This window comes from Vidua macroura, chromosome 18, assembly GCF_024509145.1.
Source record: "Vidua macroura isolate BioBank_ID:100142 chromosome 18, ASM2450914v1, whole genome shotgun sequence".
Lineage (NCBI taxonomy): Eukaryota > Metazoa > Chordata > Aves > Passeriformes > Viduidae > Vidua > Vidua macroura.
This window is the reverse complement of record NC_071588.1, coordinates 4,672,697-4,689,240: the sequence shown is the minus strand read 5'-3', so window position 1 is coordinate 4,689,240 and position 16,544 is coordinate 4,672,697. Positions and strand designations below refer to the sequence as shown.

The 16,544-nt window shown below is 42.5% G+C and overlaps 1 protein-coding gene across 1 annotated transcript in view; it reads right to left on the bottom strand.

The window, feature by feature from the left end:
• The window catches only part of KIAA1671 (KIAA1671 ortholog), a 64,768-nt gene that overhangs the window by 36,965 nt on the left and 11,259 nt on the right, over positions 1 to 16,544 (bottom strand). Inside the window, exons 2-5 of the mRNA XM_053993574.1 lie at positions 7,303 to 7,428; positions 5,393 to 7,028; positions 4,734 to 4,827; positions 128 to 3,328 (exon numbers count right to left, since the gene is read on the bottom strand). Coding sequence (XP_053849549.1) covers positions 128 to 3,328; positions 4,734 to 4,827; positions 5,393 to 6,975 — 4,878 coding nt within the window. The 5' untranslated portion in view covers positions 6,976 to 7,028; positions 7,303 to 7,428. The remainder of the gene's footprint in view (positions 1 to 127; positions 3,329 to 4,733; positions 4,828 to 5,392; positions 7,029 to 7,302; positions 7,429 to 16,544) is intronic.

Genomic DNA, 16,544 nt, shown 5'->3' with positions numbered 1-16,544 from the left:
CCAGTGAAAAGTATGGATCTGCTGCCTTGCTGCAGAGTGCTGAGAAGTGCTACAATGGCACAAAATCCTTAATAAAGAAAAGTTCGGTTACAGTTACATGAAACACTTGGCCACCATTTGAAAATACCTTTTTATCCTCGTGGAAGAATGGTTCTGACTGAGCTGACACCTTGTGTTTCCACGAGTTATCCACACTTTCCAAGGGGAAGCTTGGCCTGGATCGATGCAGGTCCTTCCTTGCCCTCATCTCCTGCAGGAGGGGCAGGCTGTCCCTTCCTTGGCGGCATTTTTCCGAGTAGGATCGTCTGAGATCCGCGGGGACGGTCCCAAAGCCAGACATGCAGCCCTTCCAATCGCTCTTACTTTTGAAAGAGTCGCTCTCACACATTTTATTTGAGCTGTCTTTGCTTCTCAGTGTAGAGCTCCTCACTATGTTTTTGCTCCAATCGCCCTCTGGAGACACCTCCAAGAACTGTTCTTTTGTCACCAACTTCTTCTGCAAGAGCCCATCATCAGCCTTTAGGGACAGCTTGGAGGCCAGATTGACTTCCAGCCTCTGCTCTGTACTCACTGCATTTATGGGCTGTACCTTTTCAATTACAAATTTCGCACCCTGATTTCTGGAGGTCAAGTTCACTTCCTCGTCCTCATCAACAATGAAAGTTTTCTTCCTAGCAAATTCCACAGGTGAATTTACCAACTTCTCTGGAAAAATGCTGCTGGGGTTTCCCCAGTATGGAGGGCTGACCTTTCTGTCTTTGGACTTCTGCTTATCAAATTCAGGGCTCCGTAATTCCAGTTTCTCTTTGCTCTTTTCATTTAGGATTAGTTTCTCTGGCCTGTGCTGCTCTTCTGCACGTTCACCTGGTTTGTTATTAACTGAATAGTGGTCTGATCCACTCTTCCACTCGTTCCAGCTGTAGGTAAGAGTCATTCTATCTGACACATTTCTTTTGTTCTTTGATTTCTCCCTACTCAGTGAGCCGAGATCTTCAGAGAGCTTCTCCTGAACTTTACTGGCCTTTGCTGATTCTTCTTTATATTCTGCCATAAGTGCATCAATATCGAGAATTTGGGATCTGTACCCATCTTCAGCTTTCCTTCCAGGCAGATCAGAATTATTGTCACTCCTTTTCTGGGGGCCCAGCTCACCGTCCTTACACACCTGCGCGGAACGCGGCGGGGACCAGGGTTCGTGGTAAGAGGAGATTTTCCTTCTGCCACTCTTGAGATCAGCTTGAGCTGTATTTTCTGGATCATGTTTTAACAGGAAAGCATCAACATCTATAATTTTCTCTTTAGAATGATCCAGACCCTTTTCATGATGCTGTTGGTTATCTTTCCTAGACGCATGAAAATTACCAAATGCAACATTTTTGGAGAAAACGGCATCTTTTTCAACTTCTTTGACCCAATCCTTGCTAATACGCACTTCCCAGGAGTCTTCTCTGCAAGTTGAACTTGTCACATTTTTATTTGGTTGCTGCAATAAAGGTTTGGACCTTCCAGGAAAAACAGGGTCCAGATTAATTGCTGCTGCCTCGCTTGAACTAGAAACCGTATTAATTTCACTTGCACTGGAAGCACCAACAAAGCTTTTCTCTTTTTTGATACCAGGAATCTGATAAGTCACTGCAAAATAAGTTGCCTTTGGCTCAAAGACAGAACTCTGATGTTTCATGTAATCATCAGGACTGCCAAGAACAGCCTGGTTAGCCTCACTCCCTTCCACTCCATCTTTGATATTTTTGTTTCTCTTTTTAAGTAAGTTTTCATTCAATTGCAATGAATCTGTCCGGCTCAGCTTCTTGATATTTTCGGGAGTGAGCCACACAACTTCTTCCACCTTGAGTGACTCCTGAGGCAAGGTCCTCCTCCTCCACCTTTCAGAAATCTTCAAGTCAGAAACACTACTTCTGCTTCTCCTGACTTTCTCTTCTGGATCTGCTCCTCGGAGTTTCTCGTTGTTTTCAGGAGCTGTACAAGCCAAGCTAAACTCTTGCTCTTTGCAATTTAAGTCCAGACTTTTCCTCAACCCAAAGGCCCCAGATTCCTCTTTAGTAACATTCAGTCCTTTTGTATCAGGGGGGTGGCTACTGGAAGATTTAAAATATTGCCCGCTTGCAAGCACTGAAGCCTGAGCCCCATGCTTATTGACACTGGTGGAAATCACTTCACGATCCAAGTTGGTTCGGAATTCATGGAAGTCTGTCCCACCTGCTCTGAAACTCCTTTTCTCAGAAGAGCATTTCACAACATTAATCCTCTCTGATTTCTCTACAGAAGAGACTTCACTCTTATCACCTTTAATTTCAGCATGAAGCTTGCTGACTTTTTCACTCATTCCCAAACCTTTACTTTTGTTTATGGAATAAGGTATTTTCTCAGCTATGAACAGTGGCTCAGGATCAGTTTTATCAGAGTCTCTTTTCTGTTCAGGTAAAGTGCATTCACTGGAGAGAAAACTGGCAGGTTCTCTCAACACAGCCTTACTTGTGAGAACTTTTGCCTCTCTAGCTTCTGAAGTAACATTATCTTCTTTCAAGTAAAGAGTGTGACTACTTGCCTTAACAGACTGCCCTATAGGCACAACGTCCTCATCAGTTTTATTCTCTTTCACAGATGATTTTCTAGTTCTGAGTGTCATGGCCTTTTTCTCAGGAGCCATTGTGATGGCTTCACTAAGAGCCCTTTCACCACATGTCTGAAAGATTTCATACCTGGGCTCTATTCTTTGGTAAATTTGAGAATCTTCTGCATTTTTGGGAGCGGGTTTTTCACTTTTCTCAACCAAAGATTTTTCTAAGACAATTCCCGGACTCATTTTCTTGTCTTCACTTGAACAAGCTGGTTTTGCACTTTTCTCGACAAGTGCTGGATGTTTTGATGGATCAGGCTGCTTGTGATGCTCCTTTGCAGTGGTGCTTTCCTCCCCTTCTCCCATCCACGAGCGTCTGCTGTGCCCTGAAGCCACCAGGTCCTGCTTTGCCTCAGGCTCCTGGTTCTTTTTTGGTGCAGGATCAGCCCCAGAATGCTCAGCAACAACGTTGTGCTTCTGCACATTGTGCTCAAACAGGGTGGCCCGGACAGTTTTAATGAAGGGCTTTTCCAGAAGAGCTGGGTTTAATTTCTTTTCAAAGTTGCTTGTGAATGAGACAGAACTCTCACTCTGCTGTGAGAAATGCTGACCATCTCCCAGGAAGCTTCCTTTCCTCTCCAGAGGATCAGGTTTATTGGTTATCTTTAAAACCTGCCGGGATTTCCAAGGCTTCCCAGGAGCAAATGCCTCGGTGACATCTGTGCCATGGGTGAGCTTCAGCTCCTTGCTCTGCAACAACAAAATCCAACAGTTATCTGAGTTTAAAAATGTTAAAAAAATGTGTAATAACGTTTATTTTAAAACTTACTTGCACCTACTTTGTGCAGCAGAGCCTGTACAAGTCAAACACATCCACATTCCCTCAACACAAACTCCACTGAGACCAAGGTAACCTAAGGGAATGTGTAGCTCCAGCTCCTGAATCTTGATTTTAACAGAATTATCTCTCTAATAACCAGTTACATGGTCAAACTGCAAGGAACATGGAGATCTGAGTAAATATCACAGCTGGAGCTGTTCAGCTATGAGAAATGTTAAGCTGAGACCAAATAAAAAAGGAAAGATGGAAATTAATATTTATTACCAATGTTTCACTATTATCTACTCACAGGAAATACAAGCAGCATCCTAAAAGATGGTATTTTTAATAGCACTTGCTGAAAAAGCACAGCACGCAAATAATAAAGGGAATCAAGGAATATTAGAGGTCTTACAGGAGTTCAATCTTTTATTCAAGTTTTAAAATTTAAAACTCAGAGTTGACTTAAGATTGTCTTTTAAAAAAGCTAAAGAACATCAGAAAATTAACACTAAAGGTATTTATAAATGAAGATTTTTAAGTCTGAGCTATATTCTTCAAGGAATTTCTTTAATCCTACTTTATTGTCAGATTCTGAAAACAGCACTTCCATTAATGAAAGATTTTTCTTTTAAAACAAACTGCTCTCCTTGAAAATAACACAGAACCACAGAAACTTTGCACCTGTAGCTTTTCTTTACCACATATTCCTATCTTGGACAGGAAAAAAAGCCATGAGAACTCACTACAAACACCCCTAAACTACATTAAATCTCCTCTACCCAGAACTGTCACCAGAGAAATTCTGTTTTGCAACACTGAAGTGTCGCTTAGAAACAGAGAGAGCCTAAAGCTTCCACAGCAAATCCCCATTTTCTCTGGAACAATTTGTTGTCTAAACTGGTCAGGTAAATGTTGTCGAGACTGACCAAGTTCCAGGCTGGGATTTATCAGGAGCTGGGACATGGATGGAGGAAAGCACAATCTTAATGTTCTGCTTGGAGAAAATAAAGAATAATCACTGCACAAACCCACCACAGCCACAGGCAGCTCACTGGGGTTTCATGCATTAGAAATCCCTTTAAAACAGTGCACAAAATATTCTTCCCTCTCTACCACTCCTACACTGAGCACATGGAGCTTGACAAACTCAGCTGACACAACACTCCTGAACTTTTCTCTGCACATCCTAAAGACAAACTCACACCAGCAAACCCATTGAGGATCAGCCCTAACACTCTCCATACCCATTAAAGAGTCACTGACTGATAAAGCCACACACAACAGGACCTTGCAGAGCCAGCTGGAGCCCACCAGCTGCTGCCAGTTCCTTACTTTTGGATTTTCCTGCAGGTCGTGGCTCGAGTCAGCTCCAGCCTCCCCAGGTTTCTCAGGCTTGGCCTCATCCCCTGATGTTGGACTTGAAAACCTAAAACAAAGGACTGGTGTTATTTCTTTAGTCCAGCTGGTCAGTGAGCAGGGTGGCTTTCTACCAAAGCAGGCTGGTAGAAATTATCCATCAAATTACATTTCCTAAAGGAGAAATATCACTATTTCATAGTAAATGACTGTATTTGGTGGTCAAATTGTATCTAGACCAAAGGAATTTCCAAAATATATTAATATAATAATTATTAATATAACACTCTTAATTGTTGTTACTATAAATAATGTTGTTCAATATACATCTTAATTGTTATAAGAGGATTTAGAGATACATAACAAGCTATAATATCTCTCATTAACAGTTATGCTTCCATGCAAAGGTCACAATATTAACAGCTTTATTATAATTTTTTCAGCTGTTGTCAGAATATATTTAATTTTCTCTTTTTCACATTAAAAAAAGGCAGGAAAGGAGTTTAAGAGCAACAATTAAAAAATCACATTAAGTGGAAGCAAAATGATCAAGCTTTTTTTACTGGACTGAGAGAGCAAGTTTTACTGAACAACATGAAGCCAAGAGGATTAAAGAGAATTTCTCTGTAACCTACATCTTGGTTAAGTCTGCAGAGAGTGGCCGTGACTGCAGTGACCGGCGCAGATTTCCTCCCTTAACATCAGGATTTTCTGTTGTCAGCTCCTTGATCCTCTGCTGGATGGTCACACACCTGTTTTCCTTCTCAGCAGCTGCTGGGAGAAGCTCTGCATCCACTGTGGCACTGGGATTTTCTGAAGTAAACAAACTAATGTGTTTTTTAACACTACCTCTTAAGATATTATTCTCTTTTTCTGAGGAAGCTGCAGGACTTTCACAGCCCAGGAGCGTGTACGTTTCCTTCTGATCTGGTCTTTTCCCCCCCTTATTAGTTCTGCTTTCACTGGTTGTTTCAGGGCTTCTTTCAGGACCATGCAAGTTAATAATTATTTCTGGTTTTGTCTCAGTTTGTTCACTTTTAGATTTAAGTTTAGTTTCCCAGGTGTATTTCCCATTATTTAAGATGCCAATGTCCTGACTACTGCATTTCAGATTTGTTTTAGAGGAACTGCTTTTATTAAATTCAATTTCTTCTTGTTTTGGCCCCGTTTCAGACTGATCATGACTACCCCCATCAGTAAAAGCAATTATGGATACATTCTCCTTGCTTTCATGGGATGAACCAGCCTTCTTGCAAGAAGAAAGATCTTTATGTTCAAATTTAGCTGTCAGGTCCATGGATAAAGGCCTCGGTTTTCTAACCCCGGATTTCTCCGTAGATTTTTCCTCAGAAGCTTCCACAGTGTGATGCTTTTGATCACGCAACGATTCCAGAAAAATGGCAGACACTGGTCTATGTTTTGCCCTTTGCTGGACATCAACAGAGAAATCAACTTTATTGTTGAGATTATTTGCGTCACCATTGTTTTTCTCCCCTGGACGAACTTCACGAGCATCTTTCTTTTCACCGGTTTTGAGGGAGTTCCAGGATTCCGGTCTGAGACTGGAAGAAAACGACAAATGCCTATGGAGAGACCCGTCAGGATTCCTGGGGGTCTCTGCTGGTTTCACAGAGCCCTGGAGGTCCTTGCTTTGCAGAGCAGTGAATGCCCTGCGCTCCTGAGCCCTTTTCTCCTGGGCCAGGCTGACCTTGGCCTGCTCGGGGCCCCCTGGCTCGAACAGAATGACCGTGTTGGCACTGGGCCCCGTGTAGAAAGTCACGTTTGTCACCAAGTCACTGTCAGCCTGATTTTCGGTGGCAATGGCTTTCTGATCCACTAAGGGAGGGACATTCCCACTCAACACCTTCACAGAGGACATTTCCTCAGTGGCCTTTCTCACCATGCTGCTGGATCTGAAGGCTGGGACGGGCGGTTTGACGTTTGCAAAAGTATCCGAGGATTTCTCTTTACAAAAAGGCTTTGGGAAAAGTCTCGGCCTTGATCCCAGTGAGGGCATTGTTGCAGATCTCAAGGAATTCCCGAATTTCTTGTTTTCTTCCAGAGTCAGTGATGCTGAGGTCTCCTTTGCCTTGTTGCTGGCATCTGAAAGCACACTGACATACACACGCTGTGCCTTCTCCTCAGCCCTGAGCTCAGCTAGGTCAGGGACTGCCGTCAAAGACGCCAAAGTAGAATTTATTTCTACTCTTGTTGCCATAGTTGGAATTACACATTCAACAGAACTGAAAAACTCCAGCAAGGAAAAAGAATCTGCAAAAAAAAAAAAAAAAAAAAAGAGAGAAAAATGCAAGTATTGATGTAGAGTCAGCATGAACATCAAATAACATCATTCTCACATAAATTCACAAGGAAGCAAACTCAGATTAAGGTGCCTTTCAGATATGCTGATCCCAGAGTTTATCACGCTGAAAGACATAGTGTTCCTTCTCTAAAAAGCAAGAAACACCATTATTTACCAACTTGGCTCAACAAACAAATACAATGAAAATAAACATATTCTACAAATTTCCACGCTCCCACTTACCATAATTTGCTGCTGCAACCAATCCATAGGGCCTAAATCCTTTCTCATAGTGACAAGAACTTGGTCACCAAGGGCACATTAAGGACAGGAAGTGTGATCACTACAGAGACACTGCCCAGACCTCACCTGCAAATAAACAAAATATTCCAAATCACGTGTGGCACATACCCAGACAATGCCCTCTGGGACAAAAATCCAGAGCATTCTAAGGAGAAAAAGCTGGTTCCCAAGCTGAAGTGACCTCATGCAACTGTAAAAAGGAGAAGAATGTTTATTTTTCAAAAAGCCATTAAAGAATTGACAAGAAACTACCACTTAAAGATGTAACTGAAAGGTGAAGGGGAATAACTCAGACTGCACCAAATCTGAACAGTTAAAACCACATTTAGGTAAGACTGTTTGCATATTCAAGTGCTGTCAATCACTGGTTAAACACAGAGCTTTGTATTACCGTAATCTCAATTACTGTAATTTACTTTCTATTGTAAAGCTCTTTTCTGGGGCAGCAGTCTGTGAAGTGCTACCTGAGCAGCTGACCTGCAAACGGCTGATTTCCCATCAAAATGGAACTTTTACCATGACAAAGCAGTTTTCTATCTCCTCGATAGCAAAGGCAGGAGCTTTGACTTTAATTATATTCTTACTGCAGAGAAGTGGGAAAACCAGCAGTAATTAGAATTTCAGCTACAAGAAGTAACCTGAATCTTTTCTAACAGAAGTATATTTAAACTCGTAGCAGATGCAGGCAGCTATGTAAGGTTAGATTATTTTTTCCTTCAAAAGCTGTCATACTCTTCATTTTTAGAAAACTCATACTGTACTTCATAACCAGGGGCCCAAATTTGTGTTGCCACCCTCTTGTCTCTTTTGGGCAACCTTTGAAGGGGCAGTTTTGGACTCCTCTCATTGGACCCTATATTGGTGTGAATTTACCATGCAAAATAAACTTATTTGTAGATTCTGTGGAATATGGAGCTTCCTGCTTGTGATTATTAAAAAAACCCAACCAAGATCTTGCCTTCCTGAGTCTGCAGTCTGAAGAAGTGGTTATTTCACCTTCAGCTTCCCTTGACCAGACTTAGCCCACACTGGCACTGAAATTGCAGGGATTTATTTTTGTCCCTGCTTGTGCTCCCTCTCTCAGGCAGGAGAATGAACTCCACTCACCTTGTCCCTTCCCTTTCATCTTCCAATCCACTTGGAGTTCTGTCTCAACCACTTATCCCTGATGCCACCCCCCTCCTCCCAAGTCCGTGACCTCGTCTTTCCAAAATAGCCACTAACCCAATCAGCTTATCCACATCAATCTGCCCCTTCCACCATCTCACAGCTCTCCATGAAATCTTCCTCCCTTCTCCCACTCCCTGTTCTAAGAAACGCCATCAAAATCCGATTAAAATGCTCTTACATTCCAAGGATGCAAAGGTTTGGGAGGTGCTCTAAAAGGAAACTTGCTGGAATGAGGCTGATGCTCACAGGCAACATTGCAAAGGGAAAAATTCAGCTGTGAAAACAGCATCGGTCTTGCAGTAGCTGAGAATAAATTCTCTCCTATCATTCTGTATTCCCCGTTTCTCTGGAAAAGAAGAAGGGGGCACAGAGCTTCTTAAATGGACTAAAACTTGATCCTCAATGGAACGCAGGGCAGTGAATTTACAATGTGGGACCTAATCCCTGGTAACAGAGCACAACTCGCTTCTCCAACCCATATTCCTAACACAAAATTTACCCCTTCCTTAGTTTCATTACACTGCAGCTTTACAGGACCCCATTTTCCCCTACATAATCTACCCAAGTCAGTTTTCATGTTTTAAATTCAGATACCCTACAACAGATACGAGGCCCCAGTAAGACAAGTGTTTGAAAAAGAACAAAAATTTAGTGGAAAAAATAATCACCCAACTTTGAAAATGATAAAGCTCCTTGATACAAGTACACTTGATAAAGAGGAATCATGTCATCAATGCCAAGTGTAACATACAATAGACACTGTGTCTCAGTTTTGAAACATATCTTGTTTTAGATAAACCTGTTTCTTTCTTAATAAAATACCTCTAGTCCAGTTGGCAACATACAAAATTTGGGGCAATTTATAAAGATCAACTGTAAATTAAACTGCAGGAGGATTTCAGATGCTATTAATATTTAGTAATACTATTGTAATCGTACTATTACAGTTGTAAATCCCTCACCATCAGCTACATCATGTTATTCCCTCCCTGACCTCCTCTGCCCAGGGACAGTCAGCTGAGCTGCCCATGCTGCCCCTGCATGTCCCCACCCTGTGTGGCAGAGCCTCAAAGCCACCTTGTCCCCATTTCTGGGCACTTTATCCCCATTTCTGGGCACTTTATCCCCATTTCTGGGCACTGTTTCTTTCTGTGCCTCTCAAGCAGTGCCCACGCTCCCCTCGGCTGTGGCAGGTGCATTCTGCACACAAATGAAATTATAAACAGCACTGAAGTGTCTCTTGAAATCCTCCTGCTTTTATCAGAAAGGCTGGCATATGAAGGCCTGGCTCTTCCCTGCTGCTCCTCTTCCTCAGCTTCCAAACACCTGCGACTGGGATTTTTTTTTTTTCCTGGGCCAAGCTGAGCCACCACAGGGTGTCACAGAGATGCACAGGCAAACACTGCTCCAGGTCCCTTTAAATCTTAATGCCCGCAGGTGTTGCCTGCATTTTTAATTAAAGATCTATCATTACAAAAACTATCAACATTCCTCGTAGGAAACGAAAATGGATTATTCACTTCACAGGGTTATTTTTGCAGAAGATCATTTGGGAAGGGCTTCACCCCAAACACGCCCTCGCTTTGGCACTTGCCCACCCACCACACACAACTATTATTTACATCACTGCTAATTCCTTTAAGCCTATTAAGGCAACAGCAACAGCCTGCAGATAATTTTTCCACCATGAATCACGTGACTATTGCCAACTTCCTTGCTCAGAAACAAGAATGTTTTAAATGACACAAAGCAAAATCATCTATAATCTGGCCCTGAACCTCACAGCAGATAAACAAGTCCATCTGTCTTCTCGAAGGGTGGAAAGCATAAAAATCCCACTAAGAAAATGTCTCTGCTATTAAAAAACCCAAACAAACAAAAAACAAAACCAAATATGTTTGTGACATGGCGATCAAGCAGAAAGCCTGGCTCCAGCAGCAAATACCCACTACAAATACTCCCGAGAAAATCACCTAATAAACATGAAGTTTTTCTTCTTTATATACAACTTCATCAGCAAATCTGCTTCCAGTATAAAAAAAATATTCCCTTTTTGTGTAGATACAGGAAGAATTTTGTATAACAACATATATTAGCAGCTCCTGAAAACATGGCCTTGTCCATGACTGTGGCAGGTTGGGACTGGATGATGTCTAAGGACTCTTCCAACCCAAACCAGTCTGGGATTCCACGATTCTGTACATTCCCCTGGCCCAACAAGCCACAGGAGCTACTGGGAGCAATGGCCATAAACCAAGATTTATTTCATCCCTCCTACTAAAGGTTGCCCCACTGTCTAAAATGATTCAATCTTTACAAACATTTTTCTTCTCTCTTTTCTCCTTCCTGTCCTCACTGACCAAACCCTGGGGTCAGTCCGCAGCAATCCCTGTCTGTTCTCCCCAGAAATCCTCCTTCTGCTGCCTCCTGCACTTGGAGAGGTGCTGATTGGATTAAATAAGAATTAACAGGGCAGATCCTATCACTTACTGTGCACGTACGAGTGTGAGTGCTGACAAGAACATGACTTACTACAGTGCAACAGAAATAACACAAAGAAGGAAAAAAACCCCTTATTCTGAAACTTTCATAACCAAGTCAATCATGAAACTAATTCAGTAAAAAGCAGGCTTTTTCTATTTTTGGGTTTAAGCCTGATTCACATTATTATTCACTGCAGTGGGATCCATCAGTTGTATTTAAGAGGACATTCAGGGTCTCTTAATGGGAAATATTACCAAAAATACTTTTATAATGGCTCTAATTTTTAATTTGCCAGGACAAGTTAATTCACGAAGTAAAAACAGCTAATAAAATGCATTTATCTTTTCCCAGATTGACAGTACCTCAGTTCTGCTCCTCAATAATAAAAACTAGAAGGCTGAGAATTAAAACTACATATTGCAAATGTCACAACCCAGATAGATCTGCAAAGTCCCACGGATCATTAATATTAGAATTCCAAAATATTGCAAAATTCAAAATATCCTTCCTCCATTTCTCGTGTCCAAGTTTCTCGGAAACTTCTCGTTCCTTTCTTTTACAAAAAGAACTAAGTGCTGGCTCTTTTGGACATTAGAGTCCAGTCCCAACCCAAGGATGAAAGACTCCACTCTGACATTTCCTCCCACTGCAGAAAAGTGGGAGGAAAAGTGTCCATCCTATAAATAGCAGCATTTACAAGCACTTGTAAATCTCTAATTGCTCCTGCCAGTACAATTGCATAACGATCATCACCTGCCAGAGCTTCACCCCCATGCAGCTGCACTAAAGAGCTGCAACATTTTCAACCACTCTTTCCATTAAGTGCTGCCACCTCAGTCCCACGGTGAGAACTTTACACCTTGTATTTTGATCTCCATGCTGCGAAGACTGGGCAGTTAAAATGGTAACAAGTTATAGAGCAGCAGTTTCAGTAATTCAAGCTGGCCCCACAGAGGCCCTAACATTTATTTATTAAAGCAAAAATTCGATGTTAAATACACTGGAATGTTCAGTATGAATTTAAGATCACATTCCTGATGTAGCAGGACAATCAGCTGAGACAGGGATTCAGGAAAACATAGTGAGGGTGGGGAGGCCCTGGCACAGGTTGCCCCATCCCTGGAAGTGTCCAAGGCCAGGTTGGACACAGCTTGGAACAACCTGGGCTAGTGGAAGCTGTCCCTGCCTACAGCAAGGGTGGCACTGGATGAGCTTTAAGGACCCTCCAACATAAACCAGTCTGAGATTCTGTGATTAATTTATGGTAGAGTAGGATTCAACAGCAAAATGCTACTGTGTGTAACCAGGACAGAATGCACCATGATGGCTGTGGGGCACAGGGAGTCATCCTCCAAATTTCCTTGAATTCATGAGACAGAGACGTGTCTGGAGAGAATGATCTGGGTCAAAAATTACATGTAATAATCTGTTTCCACAGCTGTCAGTCCATGCTGTTTTCATAACAATGTCCGTGTGTCGCATATAAAACGTAACCCAACAGGATTAATGTACAAAAGATTGCTCCAGTTCTTTCTAGAAAACAACTTCAGAATACCACCCTTTAGAAAGGTACAGTTTGCAACCATAGATTTAGTATCAAGTACCCATTTTTTGTAATGGGTGCTTTATACTAAGCTCCAAAAATTTCAGCTCTGGGTTTTGGGGGCAATGACCACCGCTCTACAAACAACTCAGGCCAACACCTTGGTTAAGATCAACTTTGTCCAAGCCAGGTCTTGGCTGGAGATTTTCCTCTTTGTACATTGTGTTCTACTCAAGAGATTCCCTCAAGAGCACAGGGACTGACAGAGCACGCTCGGCATTTCCTCTGACCTGCACAACTGCCTCATCACACCCCAATCTTCCACAATTTCCTTCTCCCCAACCCTCTCATTGACAGCTTCAAAGGAAACTCTCTTTCCTTCCCAGTTTCACAGAAGGCCTAATTTGTTTTGAAAGTCTCTTGAGTCTCAGGTAGAAAAAACCCCAACCAAATGAAAATTACATTAAATGTAGGTGAATCACCATTTTTTGGTACCAGAAGCTGCATATCCTCACCCTCCTGTGTGAATCATTTTTTTACTTCCAGCATTCCACACAAGGGATTCCACCCAGCTCATTAGTGGGTGGGTATTTTCAGAAAGTCCAAATCTTTTGGCAGTTGAAATAGGGAATAAAAGCAAAATCCTGATTTCTGCCAGCTAAGGATGACATTCTGCAGAAAAACATGAATTATGGGATAAGGCTGAAGTGAGGCTAAAAGTGTGTTTGTGCAAAGGTGGTTAATCCCAGCAGGCCTCAGAGTGCTGTTCTGTTTGCTTCTCTCATCAAACCTTTGCTTCTGTGGTCAGCTTCAGCTCCTGCTAATGTTCTTTTAGGTTTCATCCTTGCAAATGCCTTTAAACCACAAACAAGACCTGCAAATAACCTCCCCATGCAGTTTAGCAGGGAAAAAAAGACATTCCAGAAACAACTGCATTGCGTGCCAGATAAAATATTAATGATCAGGTTTGGCTACAAGCAAGAAAAACCGACTATGGAAGTGAAAAAAGATAAATAAGTCAAACTAAGGCTCTTCCAGGAAGATGTTTGGTTGTCTCAGGGAGGACTTTAAAATCTGCAGATCCCAAAGGTCAGCGGGGTCATGTCCTGGACACAGCAGAGGGTGGGTACTTGAATTTGCAATTTGGCAAATTTCTCCTCATACCTTTTCAAAATCATCATGGAATTTCCTGCTGGCTAATTTCAACACAGTCTTCTTGTTGAAGGAAGCTTAACTTCACTTTTAACTGTATTTAAAATAAATTTTGGCTAGAGTTAAGTTTTTCTGCATGGATTCTGAAGGAATGGGTTAAATCCCTGACTCTCTTTTTGATATCTTCTGCTACACATCCTGAATATGATGGAATTAATCAAAATCTCATTTACTTATGCATCCTTTGAGTGTATTTTCTTCACGGCCTTGCTTTAAAAAGGTGAAATTTGGCTCATTATAGTTTCAGAAATACATCAAGCAGCTACTGATCCCTCTGACCTCGAGCAGGCAGCGCTTTCCAAAGCCCCCAGAAGTGAGGAGAGGCTGTGTTTCTCCAGAGGCTCCAGCTTTGGGTGGGAATGCTCTCATTTGGCAGGCACACCATGGACACAGCTGAAGGAGGGTAAGGAGATGGATGAACCAGCTGCAGCACAGACAGAAATATGGGATTGAAAAACAGCTTTGGCGTTCCTCCATTTGATACTCCCCTCCACAATACCACGCTCCGTACCATGTTTCAGCAGTAAAAGGAGCTTAGAGACCACCCACACCTGGAAATATTTACTGTAACTGTGCATATTTCTCATCCTCTTGGCAACAAGGGAAGAGGAAGGACAACTGTCTGATCTCAGAGCTGACAGGACATGGATATCACCATTGGATTTTGTTTTATTCACTGCCTTCAGAGCCACCAGCTGCTGCAAATGCTTTAAAAGCAGCAATTATATAATTGGGACATTTTCCTCCCAAAACAGTGGTGGAAGCTACTTGGACACTGACATTGGAACTCCTTGATGAGCAAAGGTGCAGTAAAAATAACCTTGCAGCACAGCACCTTGCTAAGCCTGGCAGCCAGCGTGGGGACACCAAAGCTCATGTGAATTGTGGGAGGTGCAGCACTCCCGTGGGAGACAGGGCTTGGCTGACCTGCTGAGGAATTCAAGTCAAAGGATTGAGTGAAGCAGATCCGTGGGCTTTGGTTGATTGAAAAAATCCACCTACTTGTTACAAAAATAGGCAAGTGCCTCCACAGCACTTTGAAGCCTTCAGAAATAAAGCTGACCCATGGCCCTGTGCCCCCAGGCAGGAATCAGGGGAAGGATCTTTTCACACAAACCCAGCCTCTGAAGGTCACTGTAACGCAGAAATAGCATGAGGTGAGAAGACATTTCCTGCTTGCCTTCATGCACAGCAGGTGCTTTTGTGTCAGAAGGACAAAGCCCCTAATCCTCTGATCTGCCTCCTCAAATTCTAATGGATTTCCAGCACGGGAAAACGCATTTGTGGCCTGGCACAGTAAACCACCTTCAGAAAGTACAACCAGCTCAAGCTGTCCTGTGATTGACGTGGGGTCACCAGGACGAATTTATAAATACTAAGCCTTTATACATTCATCTGAGTGCTGAAAAATTAATTAAGGTATTGCCATATGGAGAGAAAAAAAAGTGGTTTCATCCAGACTTTCAGAAAACTTAAGGCTACTGGCCTTGGAGTATGACCTTGAACACACTGAGATCACTTCAACCATCTGGAGAAAATTTGAACCCATAAAACTGGAGGATACAGGAAAGAGAGTGATGGGCTAGAAGACCAAAATCGTGACATTAAAAATTATGTATGTGTATATACATAGCTATGGTGACTAACTGTATCCGAGGGCTAAGAATTAACATTCCTTTGCCCCTGCAAAAAACAAGAAAGCAGGTTTACAGTGCATTATTTTTATACCTGTACTTTTCCTGACAGACACATTTGGAAGCTACACAGTCGCCAGCAAAGACTCATTCACAAAAAGCACGTGGCAGCTACTGATAAAACACCCAGAGCAGAGATGCTGCAATAGATTAGCTGCTCCTAAGCTTTCACCTGGACTAAAAGAAACCACATGATCACAGACTGGCTCAGGCTGGAAGGGACCACAGAGGGTCATCTGGTCCCATCTTCCTGCTCAAGCAGGGTCATCTCAGAGCACACAGCACACGGTTCTGGAATAACTCCACCGAGGGAGACTCTACAGCCTCTCTGGGAGATCTAGGGAAAACTGTCACTGCACATTCTTGATACAAATATTTATGTACTGCTTCAGCTCTCACAGGTCTGCCATCAGATGTCTTTTCTGATGGCTGGTTTGCCATTTGTGATCTCACAAAATCATATGCAAAAAGCTCTGTGTTCAACAGTTTTCGATTTGGCTGCTAATGACACATTTTCTATCAAAACAGAGAGCCAACACTGTGTCACAGCAATTTCTCCACTCAGTCCATCATTCCACCTTTCAGATATTTGATTAGTCAGAGCATAAGCACGTAGTCGAGTTCAGTCAACAAGCAAATACACTCCAGCCCAAAATACTCGTACCAGGCACGGCTCTAGAAATGAACTGCAGCTGCATAGGAGCAAGACACTGATAAACAGGGGGCTGGACCAGGTGGTTCCCAGGAACAGATGATTCTGTTCTTGAACAAATGAACAATTTCAAAGCCTGCTCCTCTGAGTCGTAGCAACCTCTGCCCTGAAGATGAAGCCTGCAAAGCTGCAGCACAGCAGTACCGAGCTGGAGATAAGGAGATCTCCCGGCAGGAGACAAGCACTGTGACAAAAGACTGGCAGAGCTGGCACTAATAAACAAAACAGCTCCATCTCCCAGGCAGCACCTCCATCCCCAGCTCTACAGAAGCAATTCAAGTGCTTCACAGAAAAGATGACCCAGCTTGCAACAGGAAAATTATGAACAGTATTAAATTGGATTAATTTTACTCCAGTTATGTCTTTC